The 24,534-nt window shown below is 36.3% G+C and overlaps 1 protein-coding gene across 6 annotated transcripts in view; it reads right to left on the reverse strand.

Annotated features, from left to right (window-relative positions):
* The window catches only part of PDLIM5 (PDZ and LIM domain 5), a 212,876-nt gene that overhangs the window by 37,368 nt on the left and 150,974 nt on the right, over positions 1–24,534 (reverse strand). For 5 of the 6 annotated variants that reach the window (XM_025384628.1, XM_025384629.1, XM_025384626.1 and 2 more), the window contains one exon: positions 10,661–10,848. In XM_025384628.1, coding sequence (XP_025240413.1) covers positions 10,661–10,848 — 188 coding nt within the window. Of the gene's footprint in view, positions 1–10,660; positions 10,849–18,687; positions 18,820–19,568; positions 19,713–21,698; positions 21,819–24,534 lie in introns of all 6 variants that reach the window. The other variant, XM_025384623.1, reaches the window with a different exon arrangement.

Raw genomic sequence — 24,534 nt, forward strand, 5'->3', positions numbered from 1 at the left:
GTATAAACTTCATATCGGTGTGAATACTTCAACTACTACATTTGGATTAAGGTAAAGCAGCAAAGAAAGTTATGGGGACAAATCTACGAATAACCATAAAATACTTTTTGATTCCTTATTTTAAAAATCCTATAATACTTCATTCTCATTAAATCAGAAGAAAGGCTGATACTGAAAATATCAATGGATACTAGGTTGGGCGCAGTAGCTCACACCTATTATCCCAGCACTTTGGTAGGCTGAGGTGGGCATATCACTTGGGGTCAGGAGTTTGAGACCAGCCTGGACAACATGGCAAAACTCTATGTCTATGAAAAAATACAAAAATTAGCCGGACGTGGTGGTGTGCATCTGTAATCCTAGCTACCAGAAGGCTGAGGCAGGAGAATCGCTTGAACCCAGGAGGCAGAGGTTGCAGTGAGCCCAGATCGCACCACTGGACTCTAGCCTGAGTGACAGAGGGAGATTCCGTCTCAAAAAAAAAAAAAAAAAAAATCAATGGATACTAATAGTCCCCCTGATAAAAGACAAATGTTGACAGCCCCAACAAGGCAGAGATCATACGTGAGATTTTCTGGTGTGAAAAACAACTGGCTCAACTGCAAGAGATGTTCTTGTTATAAACACTGAGGCTAATGTTGTGCTTGTATAAATAACTGGGCTACATCAAAGTGGCACTCTTGGGGAGATAAAGTATTATAATTCAACATCTCAGGAAATATGTTCTCAATGGTATGGTAGCAATTTTACACATACTAAATTGGGTAGCAGTCACGGCAACATGCTTGCATACTATTGTGTGCAGCAAGTGCTTTCTTCTCTGCCCCTTCCCCAGCCATCTCAAACAGATGGTGGCCAAGAGAAGCATAGAATATGTGCATTTTGTCTGTCAAGCTCCTTATGTTGAAAGCCTAAACAACAGTCTACTCTTCATAATCCAGGCATGAAATCATATCCAACAGAAATGGAGAAAGTTAAGCCAAGATCTGGGATCAGAGGAAAGCACATTCTGGAGACGTTTGTGCAATTTTTAAAAAATGAAATCAAGGACTTTTTTTTTTTTTACTCAGTGATTAAAAGCAAATTGGACAGATTAAACTATTACCATTTCTCTAAGCAGTGGAGAATGCTGGTATGCACACTAGAAAGCACTGGAACAGGTGCAACCAAGGCTAAGTATCAAATATGTCCACATCTTCAGGAGGCTTCAGGAGGCTAGCTTCTTCCATTAGCGAACCAGCCTTTCAACTTTAAGAACCCAGATTAAGCTGGATCTACAATATCTTAATTAAAGTGAGTGTGGGGACTTGGATTATGTTCAGTTCTCTTTTTAATTTCTTATACCACACATAATCAAAATTCAGTACACATCGACTTGCCTTTTTGTCCTAGTTGATCTTATATAGAAAACTTCCATTTGGTCAGAGACACAAGTAAAAGAGACCCAGTATGTACCTTGAAGATAAAGATATGAGATCTTAACATATCTGGTTCTACCAGCATTCAATGAAGTCAACAAATTATTTATCACAATGTACACAGAATTTTCTGTCTTTTTTTTTTTGAAACTAAGTCTTGCTCAGTGCAGTGGCACGACCTCGGCTCACTGCGACCTCCGCCTCCCGGGTTCAAGCAATCCTCCTGCCTCAGCCTCCCAAGTAGCTGGGACTACAGGCATGCGCCACGCCCAGCTTATTTTTGTATTTTTAGTAGAGACCAGGTTTCACCATGTTAGCCAGAATGGTCTCAATCTCCTGACCTAATGATCCGCCGGTCTCGGCCTGCCAAAGTGCTGGGATTACAGGCATGGACCACTGTGCCTGGCCCAGAATTTTCTAAATCGTCTTAATATCACTGTTCCATTTTCCACTTAGAGTGGGAAGACAAGTCTATGCTTTTATTGTAGGAGGCCAATGTGTTTCATTTTCTTAAAAAAAAAAAAAAGAAATAAAGAATAAAATTAAAATATTTTTAAAAAAACAAAAACAAAACTGAGAAATAATTCATGACCTCAGGAATACTAAAGATCAATGGTAAACTCATATAGACTTTGTAAGCTTAGAATATATTTAAAATATTAAATTTGTACAATTTTGCTCATATTTGGATGAGAAAACCATAAGGACATACATTAAAATCATTTTATACTCATATTATGTCTAGAGTTCTGACATGTCTTACTTCCAAAGTCACATGAAAGCTAAATGGGTTTGGCTTTTACCATTTTCCCACCAATTTTCAACCATTGATATAAATGAGAAAGCAGCCTAATTTCAGAAATGAAGGAGAAAGGTACCTATGGTTTAAGTTGACCATATAAATAGAGTTCTAATCATGTAGGGGGAAAAAATGAAGCAGGAAAAAAAAAAAGAGAGAAATTTTAAGATTTCTCCATGTCAATATCCACAACATCTCTAATGATGAATACAAATTATGGCAAAATATAAAAACTGGGATACACCTTACATTTCTATTACTATCACTAATTCCCTAAGATATCTCTCAATTAAAGTCATTAGGTCTCCAAAATAAATGATACTTTATCATTTTTCAAAGTTATGTTTTAATTTAGTATCTTTTAAAAGCAGAGTTGGTAGGTCAGCTATTTTATGGTGGAAGAAGAAGCACATCTAGCATAAAATCTAAATTTCAAGATACACAGGCTCCTAGTTCTGGGCTTTCTAGCTGTGATGTTAGATATGTCAGCATTCTGGGTCTTAAGTTACCTCATTTGTAAAACAGCAATAATAACTACCTCAAAAGGTGAGAGGATTAAATAAAGTAGTAAAAGGGTTTACTTACACTTCCTTGAATCAGTAAGAAATGCTTTATAAGTGTCAATTATTATTACACTCTGACATAAGATCTTACATAGTTAAAAAATAAAACATCCACTCATTCAACAACTACTTAGTACATACAACGTTTTAGATGTAAGAAGTCTTCTGGTGTGGAAGATACATTTAAGGATAAGATATCTGCCCAGAAAGAGTTTATCTTCTTAAAGGCACTACAGACAAGCAAATAGGCAATCATAGTATCTCAGGACTAGTGCTACCAAGGGTGTTGATGGCTGTCAATAAAGTCTGCAACTACTATGCGGAATTATCAAGTATCATTATTCTTATTCATGCGTTTGAAAACCAGGGTTAACAAAACTTTTTCCGTAAAGAGCCAGAGAGTAAATATTTTAGGCTTCATGGGCCTTACAGACTCTTGCAACTATTCACCTCTGCCACTGTGGCATGAAATCAGCCATAAACAATATATAAACAACTGTACCATAGCTGTTTTCCAACAAAACTTCATTCACAAAAATCAGTGGTGGGCCAGATGTGACCAAGGAACACTGTTTGCCAAACCTTGGTTTAGACCATATGCATCAATTAATAATAACAATTCTTTATGAAAAGCATATATGAACAAATATAGATGTCTGCCTTATAAAAGGTTTAATATTTTAGTCTCAGAATGAGAAGAAAAAGGGGAGAAAGAATAGCTTTCACAGATGAGGCCTTGCATCAGCACTGGAAAGCTTCTAACACGGAAATAAATTTCAATGAAGGAACAATTAGAAGAAAAGAAAACAGGCAATTAATGGTTGTAACTTTTATTTTTTCCCGAGAATCAGAAACAAAAATCTACTTGTTATGTAAGGAGATGGGCATATTTACATGTTTCACACCCCAGTTTTGACAATGGACAGCTCCAGTCAGGGCTTTATGGCAAGTGGGATGTTTAGTTTAATGATGTCAAAATGCAGGGGAGCAGATGGCAATAAAACATTATTAGAAGAGATGAAATACACGCAACTGGTAGCAGTTTACTTATTCATATAAAAATTTTAAAATGGAACCAATAAATCTATCCATCTTAGCTAAGCAAATCTAGTTATCTCGATTTATTACTGTAGTGCAAAGCCTACAATGAAATTTGGGATGGTTGTAGAAACAGTAATTTCCTTTCTCACCCCTATCTCCCTTAGACTTCAAATAAAAGATAGAATTTATATCCACTTATAACTGAGATGCACATCATTCAGTCTTTGATCTAATCAAATCTCACAAATATATTTGAGTCTTTCTCAAAAAAAAAAATAAAAAAACACCAAAACAACATATCAGATCTCTCCAAAGCTCAGTCCATAATGAAGTAAATAAGCTTTTCTTTATTGCTAAATGTAGCACATACCAGAAGCAGGGTATGATCAAAAACAAAAAAAAAGCATATTAACTAGAATCTTAGCCAAATGATCTAAATTTCAGAAATGGAGTTTAGATGCAAAGAAAATGTTACTTGAAACAGATCTTAGCAGTTGCCAGTCACTTGAAGCGCCCTATTATCCAAGGCAAGAATCCTTTCTATCCCATCCCTAACAGATATAGTCCTCCTTAAATATGTTCACTGATATTGTCTTGTGACTCAGGAAAATACAGTATTCAGAGTCAAAACAGCTGGGTTCAAGTCACTACAGAACTGTAAACAATTCTTCTGACTTTTCTCAGAGGCTGTTACCTCATTAGATAAATAATGCCCATTTACATTTTAAATTTTAATGACATTACCTTATTGTGCATTCTTATAAAAATATCTGTTACAACTGAAAGTATTATAAAAACAATGATTACTACTAATCAATGATAGTCATCATTCTACTGTGAAATGTCAAAGGTTTGTTTCTTTTAGGCCACCCATTGTATTCATGAGTTCCCAATCCTCAAATAGGGATGGGGAGAACCCCTCAGATGAGGTACAACAGAAGCAAAAATTAACTAACTATTTATTTTGAAAAGCAAGTTTGTGTTTTTCCCCCTTTTCGTTAGATCAAAAGAAATTTACACTGTCCCCAAAAGACCTTCAAATGGTCACAACTTTTATATTTATAGCTTACTTGTATCATGCTTCTTCAAAACACAAAACAACTTGTATTCTAAAAAAGAATAAACTTTTGTTTTTACATTCTTGTCAATTAAGAGCCTTTGTCTTTACTACATATCCAAACTGTTTCATAGAGAAAAGCAAATCACTAAGATAAAGCTTACATACTATCACCTAATTCACATAAAGGGAATGGTGCCTTAACAAGACTGTAGGGAAATTGGTATCTGTTCAATACAGACTATCAGAGGTTAAGAATGTCTAATATTGGCCAGGCGTGGTGGTTTACGTCTATAATCCCATCACTCCGGGAGGCCGAGGCGGACAGATCACGAGATCAGGAGATTGAGACCATCCTGGCTAACACAGTGAAACCCTGTCTCTACTAAAAATACAAAAAAAATTAGCCGGGCATGTGGGCGGGCGCCTGTAGTCCCAGCTACTTGGGAGGCTGAGGCAGGAGAATGGCATGAACCCGGGAGGCGGAGCTTGCAGCAAGCCGGGATTGAGCCACTGCACTCCAGCCTGGGGGACAGAGCGAGACTCTGTCTCAAAAAAAAAAAAAAAAGTCTAATATTAAATGATAAAACACTACTGCCTTGAGTATGTCGCCATAATATCATATCAACTAATATCAATATACGCTTTTATTTTCCTCAGTAGAATGCCTGCCTCCATGGACACCTTTAATAATAAGAAGAAATCCACTAATTTCTTGTCAACACCAGGGACATGAGAGTAAACAGGCCTCAACTGGGAGTTGTGTGTACACATAATTAAAGAAAGTATGAAGGTAGCATTCTAATATGCTATAAACTGAATATAATACTCCACTGGTGTTTTAACAGAAGATACATAGGTACTCTATAGGGAGTCAAGCTCCCAGGGAGGGCAATGGTTAAAACCAGCAGCCCAGTTAGGTTAAAGTATAAATACCCTGCAGTCACCCTGTCCAGGGAATTGTCTCCAAAACACTGCCACTGCCACTGCCCAGTGCAATATTCATTATCATATCTCCAGATTGGATTACCTGAATAACTTCTTAAATGGTCTCCAGGACTGCAATCTTAATCTCTACAATGAAGTCATGATGATCTTTTAAACACATTAATGCTATAATAATCTTTTAATAATGCAAGTCTGATTTTGCCACTTTCGGCCTATAAATCTTTTAATAGTTTCCTTTCAGCATCAGGTCCACACTCTTACATTCAAAGCCCCCATTAATTCACCCAATCTTCTCTCTGGGCCACTAGACAGTCTTGAACATACCGAACTACTTGCCTTTCCTACCCGAAGCCAAATTCTCTCAGTTTTCGCCTATGTTGCTCCCTCTACAAATTGGCCTCTTCCTAAAAATGTTCAAGCGTCGTTGACTACATGCGATTTTGTTTTAGGCACAAACATTAAAATATTATTCCTGCATAAAATAGGACTTCATTATAAACAAACACATACTTTACCTCAAGATTGTATCCTCAGAACTTTAAGTCTTTTTCTTCCCTTTCCACTGATCCACACCTCCATGCCCCTGACCTGGGACTCACAGTCTGATTTGACTCTTCTTTGTACCTTTTTGATAATTTCTATATTATATACTGGTGCTTTGCATCCGAGTTAATTCGTCCACAATGACAAAATAGGCGATCCCACATTCCTAATATTTCCTCTGTATTCCACTGCTTGGTTCCTTATATGCAGTAAATTATCACATTTTTTTAGATGGGGGTCCAGCTCTGTCACCCAGGTTGGAGTGCGGTGGCACAATCCTGGCTCACTGCATCCTTTGCCTCCTAGGCTCAAGAGATCTTCCTATCTCAGTCTGCCGAGTGGCTGAGACCATGGGCGTGCACCAACATGCCCAGCCAACTTTTTTTTTTTTTTTAATTTGTGGAAATGGGAGTCCCACTATGTTGCCCAGGCTGGTCTCAAACTCCTGACCTCAAGCAATCCTCCTGCCTTAACCTCCCACAGTATTGGGATTACAAGTGTGAGCCACAGTGCCCAGCTCTCATACTTTTGAGAAAAAAAAAATTCCTATCATAGGGCTTTACAACTATTATTATTTTTTAATTTCTGAAAATAAATAATGTATTACTAGTTATAGTACTGCTCATGTTTACAATCTTAATTCTGAAGAGAGTTAAATGCTTCAAGGAGAGTGGAGCTCCCTTTTCCTTAGCAACATGTTTGTTTTCTAATAGCAGCCTTTGGCAGACAGTGCTCCCACCTTTTCAATGACTGTTGTGGGAATTTCAAGTTTGGTAAGAGGACAGAACAATATCTTGGCAGATGAATTCTGCATCCTTCAGATCGTATGATGTCCTAAATAAGACAACTGACTTCTCTACCCACTCACTTTCTCGGGGACATTTACTGAGGGCCTATAAACTGTGCCAGGCATTGTTTAGGTGCCATAAAACAGAGATCAGTATGAGTTGGTCCCTGTCCTCAAAGGAATCTAAAAACAGTCATAAAAGACACCTATGTAAACAATTAAAATGAACAAGATGAATGCTATAATAAAGACTATTGAAATTTTGTAGGAGCATTGAAAAAGAACAGGTAACAAGAGGGCTCAAGAAAGCTTCACAAAGGGGGAACAACTGGTCTTAAAGGATAAAGAGAAGTTTGTCAGGAGTAGAAGGGATGGAAAAGCATTTCAAACCAAAGGAGCAGCTTGTACAAGGCAGAAAAGTGTGTGCCAAGGAATGATATGAACTCATGAACTTCAGTGTGAGTGGACTATGGGGAACAGTATTATAAAATGAAGCTGGAGGAGAAGGTTGGCCTGAGATTGCAAGGGGACCAAAAGTTCTGTTAAGAAGCTAAGCATTTTGACTGTGGGCAGCAGACAGCCCCAAACATTTTCAAGCAGGGATGTCATATGAGAACCAGTTTTTGGACGGTAACAATGTAAGTTATTAATGCCATTAAGAAAAGGAATAAAGGCATAGAAAGTTAACCTCTGAGTATCCTCTAAGTATCTGCAGCCTAGTTATATCATTTGATTTCACAAGAATGCTATAGGAGAAGTTTTTAAGGTCTTTATTTTAATAGTTAAAGAAATGGAGGCCAGGCGTGGTGGCTCATGCCTGTAATCCCGGTACTTTGGAAGGCCAGGGTGGGTGGATCATGAGGTCAGGAGATTGAGCCTGGCCAACATGGTGAAACCCCGTCTCTACTAAAAATACAAAAATTAGCTGGGTGTGGTGGCAGGCGCCTGTAGCCCCAGCTACTCAGGAGGCTGAGGCAGGAGAATTGCTTGAACCCAGGGGGCCGGAGGTTGCAGTGAGCTGAGATCCCGCCACTGTACTCCAGCCTGGGCGACAGTGAGGGAGGGAGGGAAGAAAGGAGGGAAGGGTGAAAAGGAGGGAGGGAGAGAGGGAAAAGGCTCACAAAAATGCTAACCTTCTGAAATTCATACCCGCAAAGGGTAGGCATTTCTATTTTGGGGGGCCACCACCAGTCAGAAAGCTGGCTCAATTAACAATGGGTCCAGATCTTTCAAAGCATTGCTTATATTCTAATGAATTAATCATTCTCATTTTGTATATGATTAAACTAAAATTAGAAAACTGATGTGTTCTAACATACAAAGGCTCTTCATGACTTTATGACTGAATTTTTGAAAAACATTTCATTACATTTGTAAGATAGTAATATTTTATACATATATTTGTATCTAATGAACCAAATTTACCTAAGCTGGTATCCATAACTTAAACAGGAACGCATGAACACATGATGAATCTGCTATCATCTTCTAAATCAAGACTTTTTCATTTGCATCAGGAAGCTTTTGAAACTATTTATCTAAGACTAACAGTACATTCTGAGATGATTTTGTTGTTATTGCCTTCAAACTATGGTATTCCATTGTGTTGGGCAGCAGAATTTGAGTGGCTGGGAATTTTGTATTTATTTTTAAATTGTCCAAAATAGTACAAAATAAGTTAACTTTGCCACAACATAATAACTGATAAAATGCCTGCTTATAGCACCTGGAGCAAGATAAATAAGAGCTCAGTAAATATTTTCAAAATTGAGCTAAGAATTATGATGTAATTCAACTGTGACTTCACAACAGGAAAACAATCTTTTTATAATTTTGCTTTATAATGTTATATAATGTATAATGTTTTATACTGTTGTAGTTTTGCTCATATAAAATTCATTTATATTTTCTAGAAAAAGCATAATGTTTTAAATACTAACCATGTGACTCATTATTATATTTGCTAATATTGGCCTACTTTGATTATTCTCACAAATTTAATTAGGCTTGGAGAAAGCACTCCATCGCCCTCTTGTGGTAATTTTGCTGTACTCTATATTCGCCAAGAGTTCAAAAGAAATGAATTTTTTCTTTCCACTTAAGAGGCAGAGCAGTATTTTAACCATAAACTTCTGAACTTCCAAAAGCCGTATATAAACTTTCTGTCCTCCACTGTCCATATACTTTGCGCCTTCTCTTCAGTTTCTACCTCAGAAATTTAGTCTTTTCGTTGCTTTTTACAAAACATTCTCCTGTTAGCTTCCAATTACCATACCAATAGCATTTTTCTGAAAATTACTTTCTGTATTCAAATGCACAAAATAATTACAGAAAATCTTCATCATCATACATAGGCTTTAAATAAATAGAAATAACTCAAAAATGTATGGGGCTGAGCTTGGCATTTTTTCCCCAAGAGAATAGGTTATGCTAAGTCAGTTAATAGTCCAGAAATCTCAGAGACTAATAATATTAGACTAAATACTTTAAGTTTTTAGAAGTAATAAAAGTCTTTCCTCTAAAATAGTCTAACTCATATGCCACGGCCTGTCCTCTTTCCAACACAACAGAAATATTTCTTACTTCTTTTTTTTTTTTTTTTTTTGAGACGGAGTCTTACTCGCCACCCAGGCTAGAGTGCAGTGGCGTGAACTCGGCTCACTGCAACCTTTGCCTCGTGGGTTCAAGTGATTCTCCTGCCTCAGCCTCCTGAGTAGCTGGGACTACAGGCGCCCACCACCACACCCAGCTAATTTTTTTTGTACTTTTAGTAGAGATGGGGTTTCACCATGTTAGCCAGAATGGTCTCGATCTCCTGACCTCGTGATCCGCCCGCCTTGGCGTCCCAAAGTCCTGGGAGTACAGGTCTGAGCCACTGCACCTGGCTAGTCTTTCTTCATTTTGTAGATCAGAAAACTGAGGGTATCAAAGAGGCTATGTGACTTTATTTAAAGCCGTTAATCTGTAGAAGTCAATGACAACTCAGGTTTCCAGACTGAGGCCAAGATGTTCCATCCTGCTGCTCAAATGCTCTTTCTAGTGCTGTGTCCTTCTTCCCCTATGCTACATAAATTGTGAGAACAAGAATTGGAAGGTGCTTTCTTCAGTAATTGTTTGATGGCAATAATGTTTCTGTGGTTATTTGTACGTATCATCAAAACTAAAATGTTGTATTTCCAAGCATAACCTTACAACAATATATTTTGTTATTAAATAAGACCCAAATTTACAATTCAACACATGTTTCCTGAGTATTCTGGGAAACAAGGAAATGCCCAATCCTACAATTATGAATAGCAAATGCAACTGTATCAAATACACACAAAGAATGTTTATGAGATGTCTCAGAGAGAAAAATAGCTATAGTTAATCTTGACAGTCCTTTCTAAATCTTAGATTATTGAGAATGGGTTTTACCAGTGAATTCTACCATATATCCCAGAACACATTTTCATAATGACACTCATTATGAAAAGCAAGAAGTAAGAGATTTTTTTGGGCTACCTGCTTGGTTTGGCCGTTGCCAGCTTGGTGACTTGATGACACCGGTGGATCCTACAGGCTTGAAGGCAGCTGCAGTTGTGAGGCTGGCTACTCCTGGTCTGCCGGAGGCTGGGCTGTCCAGGCTTTCGGGCATGTTCCGTGTGGAAGCTACTGAGGAAGTCAACTGTGGAGAAGGCTCCTGAGAGTTACTGTAAAGGAAATAAACATCTTTGGTGAAGTGGTAGCAACATAACTTAGCAACAATCCTTTCTTTTCAAAATCCATGAATCAATCAAAATCCATTGGTTAATCGATGTTTTAGAAAAGAAAATCTTTAAAGTCATGACTGAAGGACTGCCTCTCTTTAAAACAGAAAAAAAGAAAAGGGAGTCAGATTGCATTTGTTTTATGCTTTGAAAATTCTAAAAGGTCTACCACGAGAAATTAGACTATTGAAAATTTACACAATTAATCTTTTAAATGATAAAAGTTTCCCTGATACCTTACCCCTTCCCAGTTACGCTTCTTCTTCTTCTTCTTCTTTTTTTTTTTTTAGATACAGGGGTCTCACTATGTTCCTCAGGCTGGTCTTCAACTCCTGGCCTCAAGCAATCATCCCACTTCAGCCTCCCAAAGCACTGGGATTACAGGTGTGAGCCACCATGCCCAGGCCAGTTACTCCTTCTACTCACATACTCACTCGTTCATAAATATTTAAGCACCTATTATATGCCAAATGTTGGTTGTGCTATGCACTGGCCACAAAACAAGAAACAAGAAACAACATCCCTTGCCTAACAGAACATCCAGTGTTATGCATTCATAATAAAGGGAAAAAAGAGACGACTGCCATTACCTTCTTTCAACCAGAGTTACCTGTTTAAACAGGAGGGCTTATCTATGCTAGTTCCAGTTTGGTTTTGAAGATCATATGGCCTTTATTACCAAGTCATTTGTTATTTATAATTATATATAACATCATTTCCAAAAAATAATAATTATAGGTAGCCTAAATTATAAAATATATGCTTTGGTATAATATATAGCAGTGGTTATTTCTATCAAGTAAAGTATAATAATAATACTTAAAAGTAATACTTTCAGGCTGGGCGTGGTGGCTCACACCTATAATCTCAGCACTTTGTGAAGCCGGGTCTGGCAGATCACCTATCTCTACTAAAACTACAAAAATTAGCTGGGCATGGTGGCGGACGCCTGTAGTCCCAGCTACCTGGGAGGTTGAGGCAGGAGAACGGCTTGAACCTGGGAGGCGGAGGCTGCAGTGAGCTGAGATCGTGTCATTGACAGAGCGAAACTCCATCTCAAAACAAAAAAAAAAAAACACAAAAAACAAACAAACAAAAAAAACCTTTCTACTACTTAACTTTTCAATGCTGGTTGCTTAAAAAATTCCATACACAGAAATTCAAATTATTTCAATACCTGAAATCAATAGCTGGAGGAACAGACTGATAAAGACAGGGTAATATATTAACAAATTCAATAAAATACCCTTAATTAAGTAGAAATTATTTTAATAAAAATAAATTTCAAATTAAATATTGTCCATATTATCAAGTGAACAGTAGTTTATAATTTCCCCAGTAACTCTTAAATCTTATGTAAAACCTAACATAGTAAGCCCCAGACTGCCCATCCATAGAAGACTTAGTTGCAAAATTGGCCCTTGACTGGCATCTAGGAACTTAGCTGGTAAGCTGTGGCCAACAGTGACATAAAAGTTTCTCTAAATGCTGGCTGGGAGCGGTGGCTCACACCTGTAATCCCAGCACTTTGGGAGGCCAAGGCTGGAGGATCACGAGGTCAGGAGATTGAGACCATCCTGGCTAACACGGTGAAACCCCGTCTCTACTAAAAATACAAAAAAATTAGCTGGGTGTGGTGGTGGACGCCTGTAGTCCCAGCTACTAGGAGGCTGAGGCAGGAGAGTCGCTTGAACCAGGGAGGCGGAACTTGCAGTGAGCCGAGGTCATGCCACTGCACTCCAGCCTGGGCAACAGAGTGAGACTCCATCTAAAAAAAAAAACAAAAAGTTTCTCTAAATGCTAAGAGTAGCTCTCTGTGCCTTAACTGTTTGGATAAACAATACGGTTGATGTTGAACATCTGCTTTCCTTTTGAGAGTCTAGAATCTTGGTAGAAACTCACCACGAGGTGCCTATGTAATAAGCCCTTAAGAAACCTTGGGTATGTGGTCTCTACTGAGCTTCTATGGCAGCAACGCTTGGCATGTCTTGCCACACTTGCTGCTGGAGGAATTGTGCACTCCCTATGTGACTCTACTGGGAGAGGCCTCTTGGAAACTTGAGCCTCATTTCCTCCAGATTTGGTCCCATGCACCTTTTTCCTTTGCTGATCTTGCTTTGTATTCTTTTGCTATAATAAATTTTAGTCATGAGTGCAACTGTACGCTGAGCCCTGTAAGTCCTTCTAGTGAAACAATAAACCTGGGAGTAGTCTTGGGGCACCTCTGACACTAAACAGTTTTGAAAAACTATACGAATGATTTTCTTGAAATATTGCTCCCTATTCTTGTTCTCTTAAATCAAGCGTCATAGAGCCATCAGCTTTTATTATTTTTGATCAGTTTAATTAAAAAAACTAAAACCTGCTTGATAATAAAACACGCTATATAATAAAAAACTTTAAGCACTTTAATAATCTTGATCATAAATAAAAAGTCAAAGACTGCCTCCCTCATGGGAATATTGAACATGATCATCAGTAAAGGCAACACAACAAAAAGCATTAATGGAATCAGGGTTCGAACATTATAGTATAGTGGTTATGAGCATCTTTTACAAATTATTTTACTTCTCTAAGCCTCAGTTACCTATACTTTAAGTGAGAGTAACATTTTGCTCATAAGATTTCTATGAGACTTAAATATGATAATTATGCATAAAGTCCAAGGCACAGAATATAACCTTAACGTATGAAAAGGATAATTACCGTATTAAAAAATAAAAGTAAGCCTTATTTTCAACATTTTTACTCATCACAAATAAATGATTTTTGAAATACTTATATATAGGTCATTTTCATTCTAGGATTAAATTACTCTTGCAGATTTGATTTTTAAAACTAATTAATAATGTATATAATCATGGTTCTAAGAAAAAAAAATTATGACCAAGCAATGCTAGGAATTATCGATGAAACAAAAATATATAGTCTGGAAAGAACAAAACCCAATCCATCACCATTTAATGTGTAGTCATCTGAAAGAATTAAAATTTAATTCCAGGAGAGCTGCCAGACAAACTGACTTAAAAGAGAGGAATTCAGTGTCAAGCTTAATATAGTTTGGGTGAAGGAACTGGTAATAGTAGCCCAGGTTATGAAAAAACCTAGAGAAGCATGACAGCCATCCTCAAATGTCTGACATGCAGATTCACTCTATGTGACTACATTGTTTGCCTAATTTCAAGGAGTGAAATCTACAGTGAGATAGATTTGCTTCAATAAAAGGTGCTTCCTAATATAAAAAATCTTCCAAAGGAAAAAAATCTGTGCCTAATGAGGCTTTCTGTGAGAGCCCTGTCACCAGAAGCTACTTAAGCAGAGGATGGAATGCTGCAGAACGAATTTAGCCATTTAGCCTGTGGGAGGCTCAGTTATGTTTCAGCATGACACACAAAGCCTTCTAAGATAAAACTACAATCTACCAGTCTAGATTGTATCACTATGCTATACAAACTATATTCTGGCCACCCCTACTGTCTGTCCACAATTCTACATTTTTTTTCCAGATTCTACATACGAGGTGACTCTTCCTACTCTCTCTCTACACCCATCCACATCTTATCCATAATAATAATAGAAGTAAATATAATATGCATCATGCACTGTGTTCAAATTAACATACATTATTTTGTTTAATTATTCAAGCCTCCAGCAGTAGAGACACTCCTTTTAATTTTGGACATTTGTTACCTGCATGGCATATAATTTTACACTGATTTGTAATAGTTGTTTTAAAATTACTATTAATAGTCACTTCTTTATGCATCTTGTCTCCTCCTCTACATTATAAAGTACCTGAGGTTGGGGACTTTACTGTGACTGTAGGTAAATTATTTAAACTTGGTAAATTTCCTCACCTGTAAAATGGTATAAAAATACCACCTTTATCCCAAGGTTACCGTTAATAATTAAATAAGAGATGAGATAATACATACAAATTACTTAGCGCAGTGCCCAGCACAGAGTATATGCTCAGGAAATAAAAGAGATTCTTACTTCTACATCCTGTAATATCTGGTTTGGTGATAATAAAATTAGCTATAAGTACATTTACTAAATAAGCATCCTTCATCTGCACTCAGAAATTTGCTTCTTGGATGTACTGTGGATCATCTGGGGGCAGGGTATTGACCCCAGACAAAATCTTGCTTCCTCAGTTCAGTTTTAAAAACACACAATACTTCTTAAAGTTCCCACAGGGTAAGTATCATACAAGCTAAATAAATTTCAGTTTTTGATATCTTTTGCACAGAGGTTTGTATACATTCTCTTTCAGAGGCCTAAGATGTTTAAATCTTAAACAGTACTTTAGTTACAAAGGGCTTGGAGTAGACTATAAAGAATTCATAGAAATCTAAGTTATTACTAAGGCAGTTTTTCCATTTATGCTTAAATCCAGAATTGATCTGAAGTTCAATTTCCTCTGAAGACAGAATTTAATTGAACCATTTAATGTTGTAATGGAAGACTATTAGGGTTTATCTAGACAATCACATATCTGAATATATGATGCCCAATCGTCTAAAAACCAAACATTTTTTCCCTAATTTTAACGATTAGCTACTATTTAAAGAGAACACATAAACATGTGGTATTGGCTGGCACAGTAGTTCATGCCTGTAATCCTAGCACTTTAGGAGGCCAAGGCAGAAGGACTGCTTGAGCCCAGGAGTTCGAGACCAGCCTGGGCAACACAGCAAGACCTCGTCTCTGTAAAAAAACAAACATTGTACTAAAGATGAAAGGATTGGCTGGGCGCGTTGGCTCCTGCCTGTAATCCTAGCACTTTGGGAGGCTGAGGTGGATGGATCACGAGGTCAAGAGATGGAGAGCATCCTGGACAATATGGTGAAACCCCGTCTCTACTAAAAATACAAAAATTAGCTGGGCATGGTGGCGCATGCCTGAAGTCTCAGCTATTTGGGAGGCTGAGGCAGGAGAATCACTTGAACCCGGAGGTTGCAGTGAGCTGAGATCGCGCCACTGCTCTCCAGCCTGGTGAAAGAGCAAGACTCCATCTCAAAAAAAAAAAAAAAAAAAAAAAGAAAGGATTAAAAGTCACTGGCCATATTATTTTATATATGGGAATAAAATATTATCAATAATCACTAGCAACACATTTCTAAAATTAATGATTAATGTATTAATATAGTACGGCATTGTTACTTAGATTGCTATTTTATTTCTGAACTCATGATTCAAATGTTTTTTCTGAATCTAAATTGTTTAAGGTGTACCTAAATCCTAAATAAAATTTAAATGTTTTCTAAATAATTCTAATGAGGAAATTGGTGTAAGTCCATAAATACCCTGGGCTGATACCACAGATACTGATATTAAAATATGGTTATTTTAACTAATCTGCCAAATAAACAGGGACTGAAATGAAATAATAAATTGATCTGACTTCTATCTTAAGAATACCAAGATTTTTGTTTCATTTTTTCAAAAACTGAAAATAGAGACAAATACACTAATAGAGCAAAAGTTTATTTTCAAGATGGAGCTAATGAGGAAAAAGAAAAGGAAGAAAAGCTAACTCTCAGTGTCAGCAACCTGATTTATCTTGAGTTTACATTCCTTTCCCACATTTGTTTAACTATTACAACAAATAAAGCTCAGATACAGATTAAGAACACTTGGGAATTTTAAGTCTATTTTCAAAAGAAAAACTCTGCTTGAAGAGTACTTTTGAGAGTAACTTATTCTAATTACATGTTTACATTTTAAAGAAGACAACTGTACATCACAGGTTTAATTATCGATGTTTAAGTTAAACAGTTTTTGGCTAAAGTCTTACCAAAAAATGGTATACTAATATACAGATTCTGAAATGGCAGGAAAGGAGTATTTCTGGAAAGGCCTTAGTTACGAGCAATTGTTTATTTTATAGAATTCCTCTGTCAGGACTCCTTTAAAGGACCTGGACATGTAGAGAGAGTAACGAGTGTCCTTCCTTCCAGAATTCCATATTTAGAAGAAAATTTTTAATATTTTCCTAAGCAAAATTCTTTAACTTAGAGTTTGTAAACCAAAATTTAAAATATGATGTACTAACATATATTATAATGGAAATATATTTTAATGGAAAAATATATTTTAATGGAAAAAATAAATTTGGTATTATACTATATTTATACTTTTAAAGATTACTATCACACAAAAGTAAAAATCAAGATAAAATGTCTCTGACACATTTTATGATTACTCTCATACAAGATAAAATGTATCTGGTCTTTTGGGTACCCCTCTCACTAAGTTAGCAAGGGTCTCCTCAGGAAACCCCAGAATGCCAACTGGACTATCTTTTTAGAAACCATTTCCCTCTCTCAATATCAAACTATATTTTGTCTGTGTCCTACTGTTAATAAGCAATGGTGATGACTACTAATACTTGCTCTAGAGGTGGGGCCACAGATAGCACAGTCAGTCCATAAATGCATGCACACTGTTGCATATATATGCACACAGGTACTTTTCTGGAGAGAGGATCTATAGCTTTTACCAGGTTCTAAAAATGTGGTATAAGTGTACTCAAGTACTCAAAGCGTACTCTAAGCAACGTCAGTAACCTGCCTCTGTACAATCTCAGCCCTGACAATGAAAGACTTCTGCTCCCTGAACACTTACAATTCTGCAAATATATAATTTCAGGTACTGTCTTAGAGAAAAATGTACTATCATCTTTCTCTCTTGTTTAAACACCTCCCTTAAAAGTTACCCAGAATAAACACATGTATATTTTGTTGTTGTTGTTTTGAGACAGAGTCTTGCCCTGTCACCCAGGCTGGAGTGCAACGGCACGATTTCGGTTCACTGCAACCTCTGCCTCCTGGGTTCAAGTGATTCTCCTGCCTCAGTCTCCGAGTAGCTGGGATTACAGGCACCCACCTCCACACCCGGCTAATTTTTTGTATCTTTAGTAGAGGCAGGGTTTCATCATGTTGGCCAGGCTGGTCTCGAACTCCTGACCTCATGATCCGTCCACCTCGGCCTCCCAAAGTGCTGGGATTACAGGTATGAGCCACTGCACCTGGCCCAGGTAAATATATGGAAAAATCTCTATAACAGTGGTTAGAATATAAACATCTAATCAATATCAGTTATATCAGTTATATAGCCTAGTTATATCAGGTTTTCACTAAGTATGTTGTATACTTTGCCACTGATTTTATGTTCTGTCGAAAATCATTGTATACAGTTATTTCACTGAGTTTATATCTCTAGTAAACACTTGTGATATTTTTATTTTTATATTATGCCTAAAAATTTCTGGCTTAATCCTTAAGCTTAATAGAAAAATCTATTTTGGTGTTTAGCATTTCCCAAATAGTGGAAATTAAGTTGCTTTTCCAAGCAAAACCTTCATATTTAAGAACTAGAATATGTAGTCAATCAAAATTGATCATTATTATTTTTCGTTTTTCCAAAAGTTATGTCTTACTAAACATTTGAAGATTCTAATACAGCTATATCTATGCAATAAAAGACAGAAATTCTACTGCAATTTAAATACTTGTACAATTACGTGGAATTGCACACCAAACATCAAGTATGCTAAGGAAAGATGTCACAAAAGGTTAAAAGGTGAGTTAATAGTCATAGGACATACTGTGCTTGTGCATTAGCATGGCATTGACATTACAGTTAATTCAAAATTGGGTGCAAATCCCTAGAGCTCTAGCATGTTGTCACCCGGCCTGTTAATACAGTGGTGATGTGTTAGAGAAAGCAGTATCCTTAACAGCAAACCACCACTTGCCATATCTGCTCCCACAGTACCTTGTTTTCTTAACATGGATAGAGCCAGTTGATTTCCTTGAGGACTGCAGATAGGAAAAAGCTAAAGGCTTGGAGACAGGACTGATGCAAAGTGCATCCAAGAGCGAGTGATATCTTTCAGGAGTGTAGAGCCTGGTAAGCATTTAGAAAGAGTTTTAAGTCAAAAATCGCACTACCAATAGACGACAGTAGTTTTTAAGGTCTGTGATTTGAAACATTTCCTTTATGAGAAAGAGGGTGGGGAGAGAGAGGAGGACAGAGGGGAAGCACAAAGCAGCAAAGGAGGATAAAAGAAGCACCAAGAGTTTATTCTATCGCTTTACTCATTAATATAACATTGATTAGATTTTCACCAAAATGGTCACAGCCATCATTTAGAAAGCATTTGAAGCTCTAAAGACTATAGAAATTATCTAAAACCCCCAAACCACGAAAATAAAACCAATTTATTTCTTTTTGGGAAAGGATGCAATTTTATTTTTTTAGGGGACAGTAGTCTTCAGATCACCCTTTAAAGGTCGTGGGAGAAGATAAAATCAATAGAAACTTAAAATACTCATTAATACTTTATTGTTTCAAATATAAAACCTGAAAATCGTAAAAATCCAAGTGCCAATAAGCACACAACATGTAATAATCCACACAACTGAGAAATACCATACATAAATAGCAGCAATGGAGAGATTAAAAGGTGATTTTTAAGAAATAAACAGTAACAAATACTGTGAGATTCATCCACAACCTAAAATATCCACTACACAATTAAGAGCTCACAATAGAGCTATGATTGCTTCAAACAGATATGTTTTCTTTGAGGTGAATTGTAAGACAATGAAGAGCGCTCAGATTGCATCAGACAGACGCTGCATGTGTAGTTCTACCTGGTTTTTGCAGCAATAACAGCAGACACAGTAGCAGCTGCACTGCTCAGAACTGCAGCACTGTATCTAGCAGGAGAAGAGAAGGTAGAAAAGTTTCGAAAACCTTCGAAAGAATCTTCCACATTTCCTGTGGAGCTGCTTAAACTGACAGGTAGGGAAAGAAAAACAGGAGAGGAACAAAAAGGAAAGTGAGAAAGGGTAGCATAATAAATACAAGAGAGTAACCATTCCATATTAATATCTAGGCATTATAAAAGTGTGAAGTGTCAGAAGTGTAATAGGAGTTCAGGTCATTTAGTTACTGCTGCTATGATTTCTCTCAGAAGATAAAAGCTGATGTATAATCCTCCATAAAGCTGATTTTGACATACAAATACTTTTGAATGTATTTAAGTTCACTAACTGTATTCCTATTTAAAATTACCTTGTATCACACATTTGAAGACTGACTTGCCAACAACTTAGCAGAAAATAAATCTAAACATGAAGTTTGAATTTCTATAAGCATAGAAAGAAGAAAAATTGTTTTTTCCCAAAAAGCCTCTATATAACGAGCTTTATGTTAGAGACGATATACACTGACAACATGACATTTTAATAAGGCTTATGTTTTCAGGAGAAGCAGGTACAACTGACTGCTTATTGAGAAGCAGCAATATGTATTAACATGAAAAGAGATAATTGTTTAAAATATTGAGAGTAAAGCTATTTAAGGAGGGAAAGGACCTTTGCAAAAATAAACAGATGTTCCAGTGAATATGATCAAAACATCACCTTTTTTGCTGAGTTTCATATTTCTACTTTCAGTTAGTTCTGTAAGCATTTTTAAATGCAGGCATAGCATTTTATCTTCAGAACTAATAAGTATTTATTACTTAAAATAATAATTCTCCCTTGGCCTTTCAGAAAAGATCAAATGCCTAGACAGGAATGAATATCCTATCATTACGACTGTAATGATTTTCAAATTGGTTATTAAGTAAAATAAAAAGAGTCTAAAATGCATAGTGTGAAACTTGTAGTCTCTCTTCTTCATTATGGGTGCAAGTTATCAATGAGCATCATCACTACAGTATGACCACTTTTTTCAATGGCCACCTCCAACACAAAGTAATTACGTAGCAAACTCAACCTCTGGTTAAAGTGAGCTTAGATGTCTGAAACTATGAGGGTTGACATAAGTCTCTTTTTCCTATCACAAGAATTTGATAAGTCATTCTTCCAAGTTCCATAGGCTATAACTTTACAAAAACCATTAGAAAAAAAATTAATAGTTGCAAGCTATGTTTTCAAAATGACAGAGAATTAAGTAATTTTTTTGATCTATCTAAGTCTATCCATTAAACTAAACTGTATGGCTAAGTTTTGACAACTGTCGTGAATGGTTAGAAAAGAAAACGACAGGGGCTGGAAAGAGAAAAGAAAGATACTATCAATGGCAGAGCAGGGTAGGTAGCATGAATGTCAAAGGGAAGAATAAAGTTATCATGTGATTCCACTTCTGAGTTTCTGAATTACTCTGCATCTTTGAGACAATGGTTACTATTTGGAGACATAGTGGTGAATAATAAGAATTAGAAAATCTAATTAGAAATTAGAAAATTTTAGTCTATTAAAAATCACTTAAAAAAATAATTCAGCTAATTTATTCTGCTCCAGGAAGGAAACAGTAATGAACTTCTTTCACCATAGTGTATCACAAATAATAGAAAAGGATTTAGTATCAGCAGAATCTAGTGATATCTCATAAGCAGTTACTTATCTGAGTATCTTAAGAAAATGGCTGGGCACCTGGTAACATATTGTGTATGATCTTTACCTGTCTTTGAGGCAAATGCTCTAATTCAGAAAAGGAGACTTATGACAAAGCCAGCAAGTTAACTTTCCCAATCACAAAGTGAATAAATAAAAGAGATTTCTTGATTCTATATTAGAAGTTATAAACTAAACCAAAATAAAAATACAAAAGCAGTGAGAAGTGCTGTTTTGAGGCTGAGTGCTAAACTTTCTTGTCTATATGTTAATGATGTCAGTTCTGTAATCGACAATCATCTTTTCTTTTTCAAACAGTTTAGTATACTTAAATTCACTACCAGTTTTGAAATTTAGAAACAAGAAGGAAAAGTCTACCTAGAATAAGTAGTTGCTACTTTAGAAAGTATGGCCACTTGGCTACCAATGGTTAACACCTGAGGAGTTGCAGGTGGGTGAGGTCCACTCTTAGGCAGGTCTTCCAGAGAACTGTCAAACCTAAGTTTTCAGAAGTAAAATATATAAGGCAAAGGAAATAGTAATGAAAAGTACAAAAGACATTTATCATCTATACCATCTTTTAAATGTCTATTAGTTCAATTTTGGGAACACTATTTGTTTTTTTTTTTTTACTTCACATCTACAAATGGTTAAAACAAAAACCAACACTTCTGCCACCACAAAATATGGGCTGTTTTCCCCCAAATTCTTTAACATGACTACTTCTATGTAATAAAATATTATGCTTACAGGCGAAAAGAAAGTGGAAATTCCCATTCACTGACTATGTATTTTGAATGCTTTAAAAAAACTTAGGCTCCAATAAGTTAATTAAGTTGCCCAATACCATACATCTAGTAAGGGTCAGGTGGAATTTGGACCAGGTCTGTCTGTACTATTTCCACTACATAATGTTTTCCAGCACATTGTGAGGCAGCTGCCTAAAAGTGTCCTATAAGAAAGCAACCAAAAAGTTCACATCAGAATGTTGTGTTTGTAGATCTGAAGTTATATGGATGTTGTTTGTCTTGATGTAAACAAACTATTTTATCTGCTCGTACAACAGATGGTGGCATGCAATCGCAGGGCTTTGTTTTGAGTATTCTTTACTTTGATTTTTTGTTATCTGTACTATTTTTTATTTAGAATGCCAGAATTAAATTTTAGAAGAACTATTGCCAGGTAAAGAAAAAATGAAAAACTCAATGTTAAGTTCAATAAAAAGAAAGCATCAAGTGTAAAACTTTGGGAAGAAAAATAAAACAGGAAAAATACAAAATTAGCCATTAAAAAAAAAAAAAAGTCTGCGGATAAAAAAATAGAATGGTCAGTCATTTTACACTCATTTTCAAATGAATTAAAAAATAGAAAAGGAGAGGTTCTATTCCTGTTTTTTATTCCACATTAGTCATACCTTTACCAGAGTGTTGAAAAAACGTAGACAGTTGAAGAAAACTGTTATGATAGAACTAAAACATTATTTAAGAGATAGAGCAGAAAGGTTAAGAGAATAAGAAACATAAGAACCATAACATGGGTCAGCAAACCATGGCATGCTGGCCAAATTCAGGCCCTGCCTGTCTTTGTATGGCCTAAGAATAGTTTTCATATTTTTAAATGGTTAATGGTTAAGAAAATCAAAATAATAATATGACACACAAAAATTATATAAAATTCAAATTTCAGCATCCATAAATAAGGTTTTATTGGAACTTTACTGGAACATAGCCAGGTTCATTCTTCATATGTCTATGGCTACTTTCATATGATATGAGAACTGACCAATTGTGACAGACCATATGGCCTGAAAAATCCAGTACATTTCCTATCTGGACCTTTACAGAAAAAAATTTGCGACCCCTGTCCTAGAAAATAACTTCTCCACATAGCTACCAGAGTGAACTCTGAAAAATACAAATGTGATCATGTCTGTTGCTTAGTCTAGCCCTGCTTTAAGTGATCCTGGGCTACCTGTTCTTCAGCATTATGTCATGAAGCTTGTCCACTCTCTTTGGCTTGCTCCAGTCCACTGGGCCTTCCATTTCTTTTTGAAAAAGGCCCTGCTTCTTTCCCCCTCCTGGCCTCTGCACAGTCTCCTACTCCTCACTGTCTACAGCCCTCGCTCTACCACACCTTCACTGGGATAACTCCTAAGCATCCTCCTGGCCTCAGTTTAAACGTCACCTCCTCCCAGAAGCCTCCCTGATTCCCCAAGCCACCTTAGCTGCCCCTGTCATGTGCTGTCATAGCAGTCTGTACTTTTTACTCATAGAATTTGTTATTATTATTATACAATTTGTGTCGTTATTTAAATCCAGACAATCTCAGTAGACTAGAAGTTCCCTGACATCAATAGTTACTATTATACATGAAGTGTAACAAAATGCTTACCATAAGGTTAACAAATATTTGTGAATAAAAGCTTGAAATTTATTTTTTCCCAATAATGAATTCACAATATTTGCATATTGAAACACATTTGTACCTTCTAAAGACTGTGTCACAATTCTGACTAAACAGATTTTTGCATAAGTGGACACATGATAACTTCAAAGGAATGGATAGTGTTCCAAAAATACCTTTAAAGAAATGTCCTTTATAATATTAAAATATTCCAAATATTTCAGGAAAAAAGAAAATATGCGTATGAATTATTATCAATATCTACATATTACCACAGGACAGATTAAAAAGAAAAAAAGAAAAAGGATTTGGAGAAGTTGAGTCTCCCAACATCTCCATGAAATATGCTGACTGGAAAAAGCTGAGTGCCATTTGAGAATAAATTTCATATAAATCATGAAACACCTTTGGAGATGATCGCCATGCTTCCAAGCAAATGCACTTGGGAGGTTTCCCATGTGTTACACATATTGATTATCTCTTCGTTGCTTAGCCAAACTCTTAAAACCTGACTTAAGACAAAATCTTAAACTACCTTATTTACTATGGAACAAACATCAGTGTCCGTTCTCACTCTGACATTCCCCAATGTTTACTCCTTTTAGGTTGGAAGAAGCTCTGATTAACAGCATATCTGCAGCAGCCAAATTTTTGGCCTTGTCTTGCTTAAATGAGTTTTCATTTCTCACCACAGAGAGGTATGAAGACTTTCTCTTTCCCAGATAAAGTCTTTCCCTTTTGGCTTGCTTTTCTCAGGATACAAGAACAAAAAGCTATTGATACAATGTGTCTTTTTCTGCACAATCTCTGC

This window comes from Theropithecus gelada, chromosome 5 (assembly GCF_003255815.1).
Source record: "Theropithecus gelada isolate Dixy chromosome 5, Tgel_1.0, whole genome shotgun sequence".
NCBI lineage: Eukaryota > Metazoa > Chordata > Mammalia > Primates > Cercopithecidae > Theropithecus > Theropithecus gelada.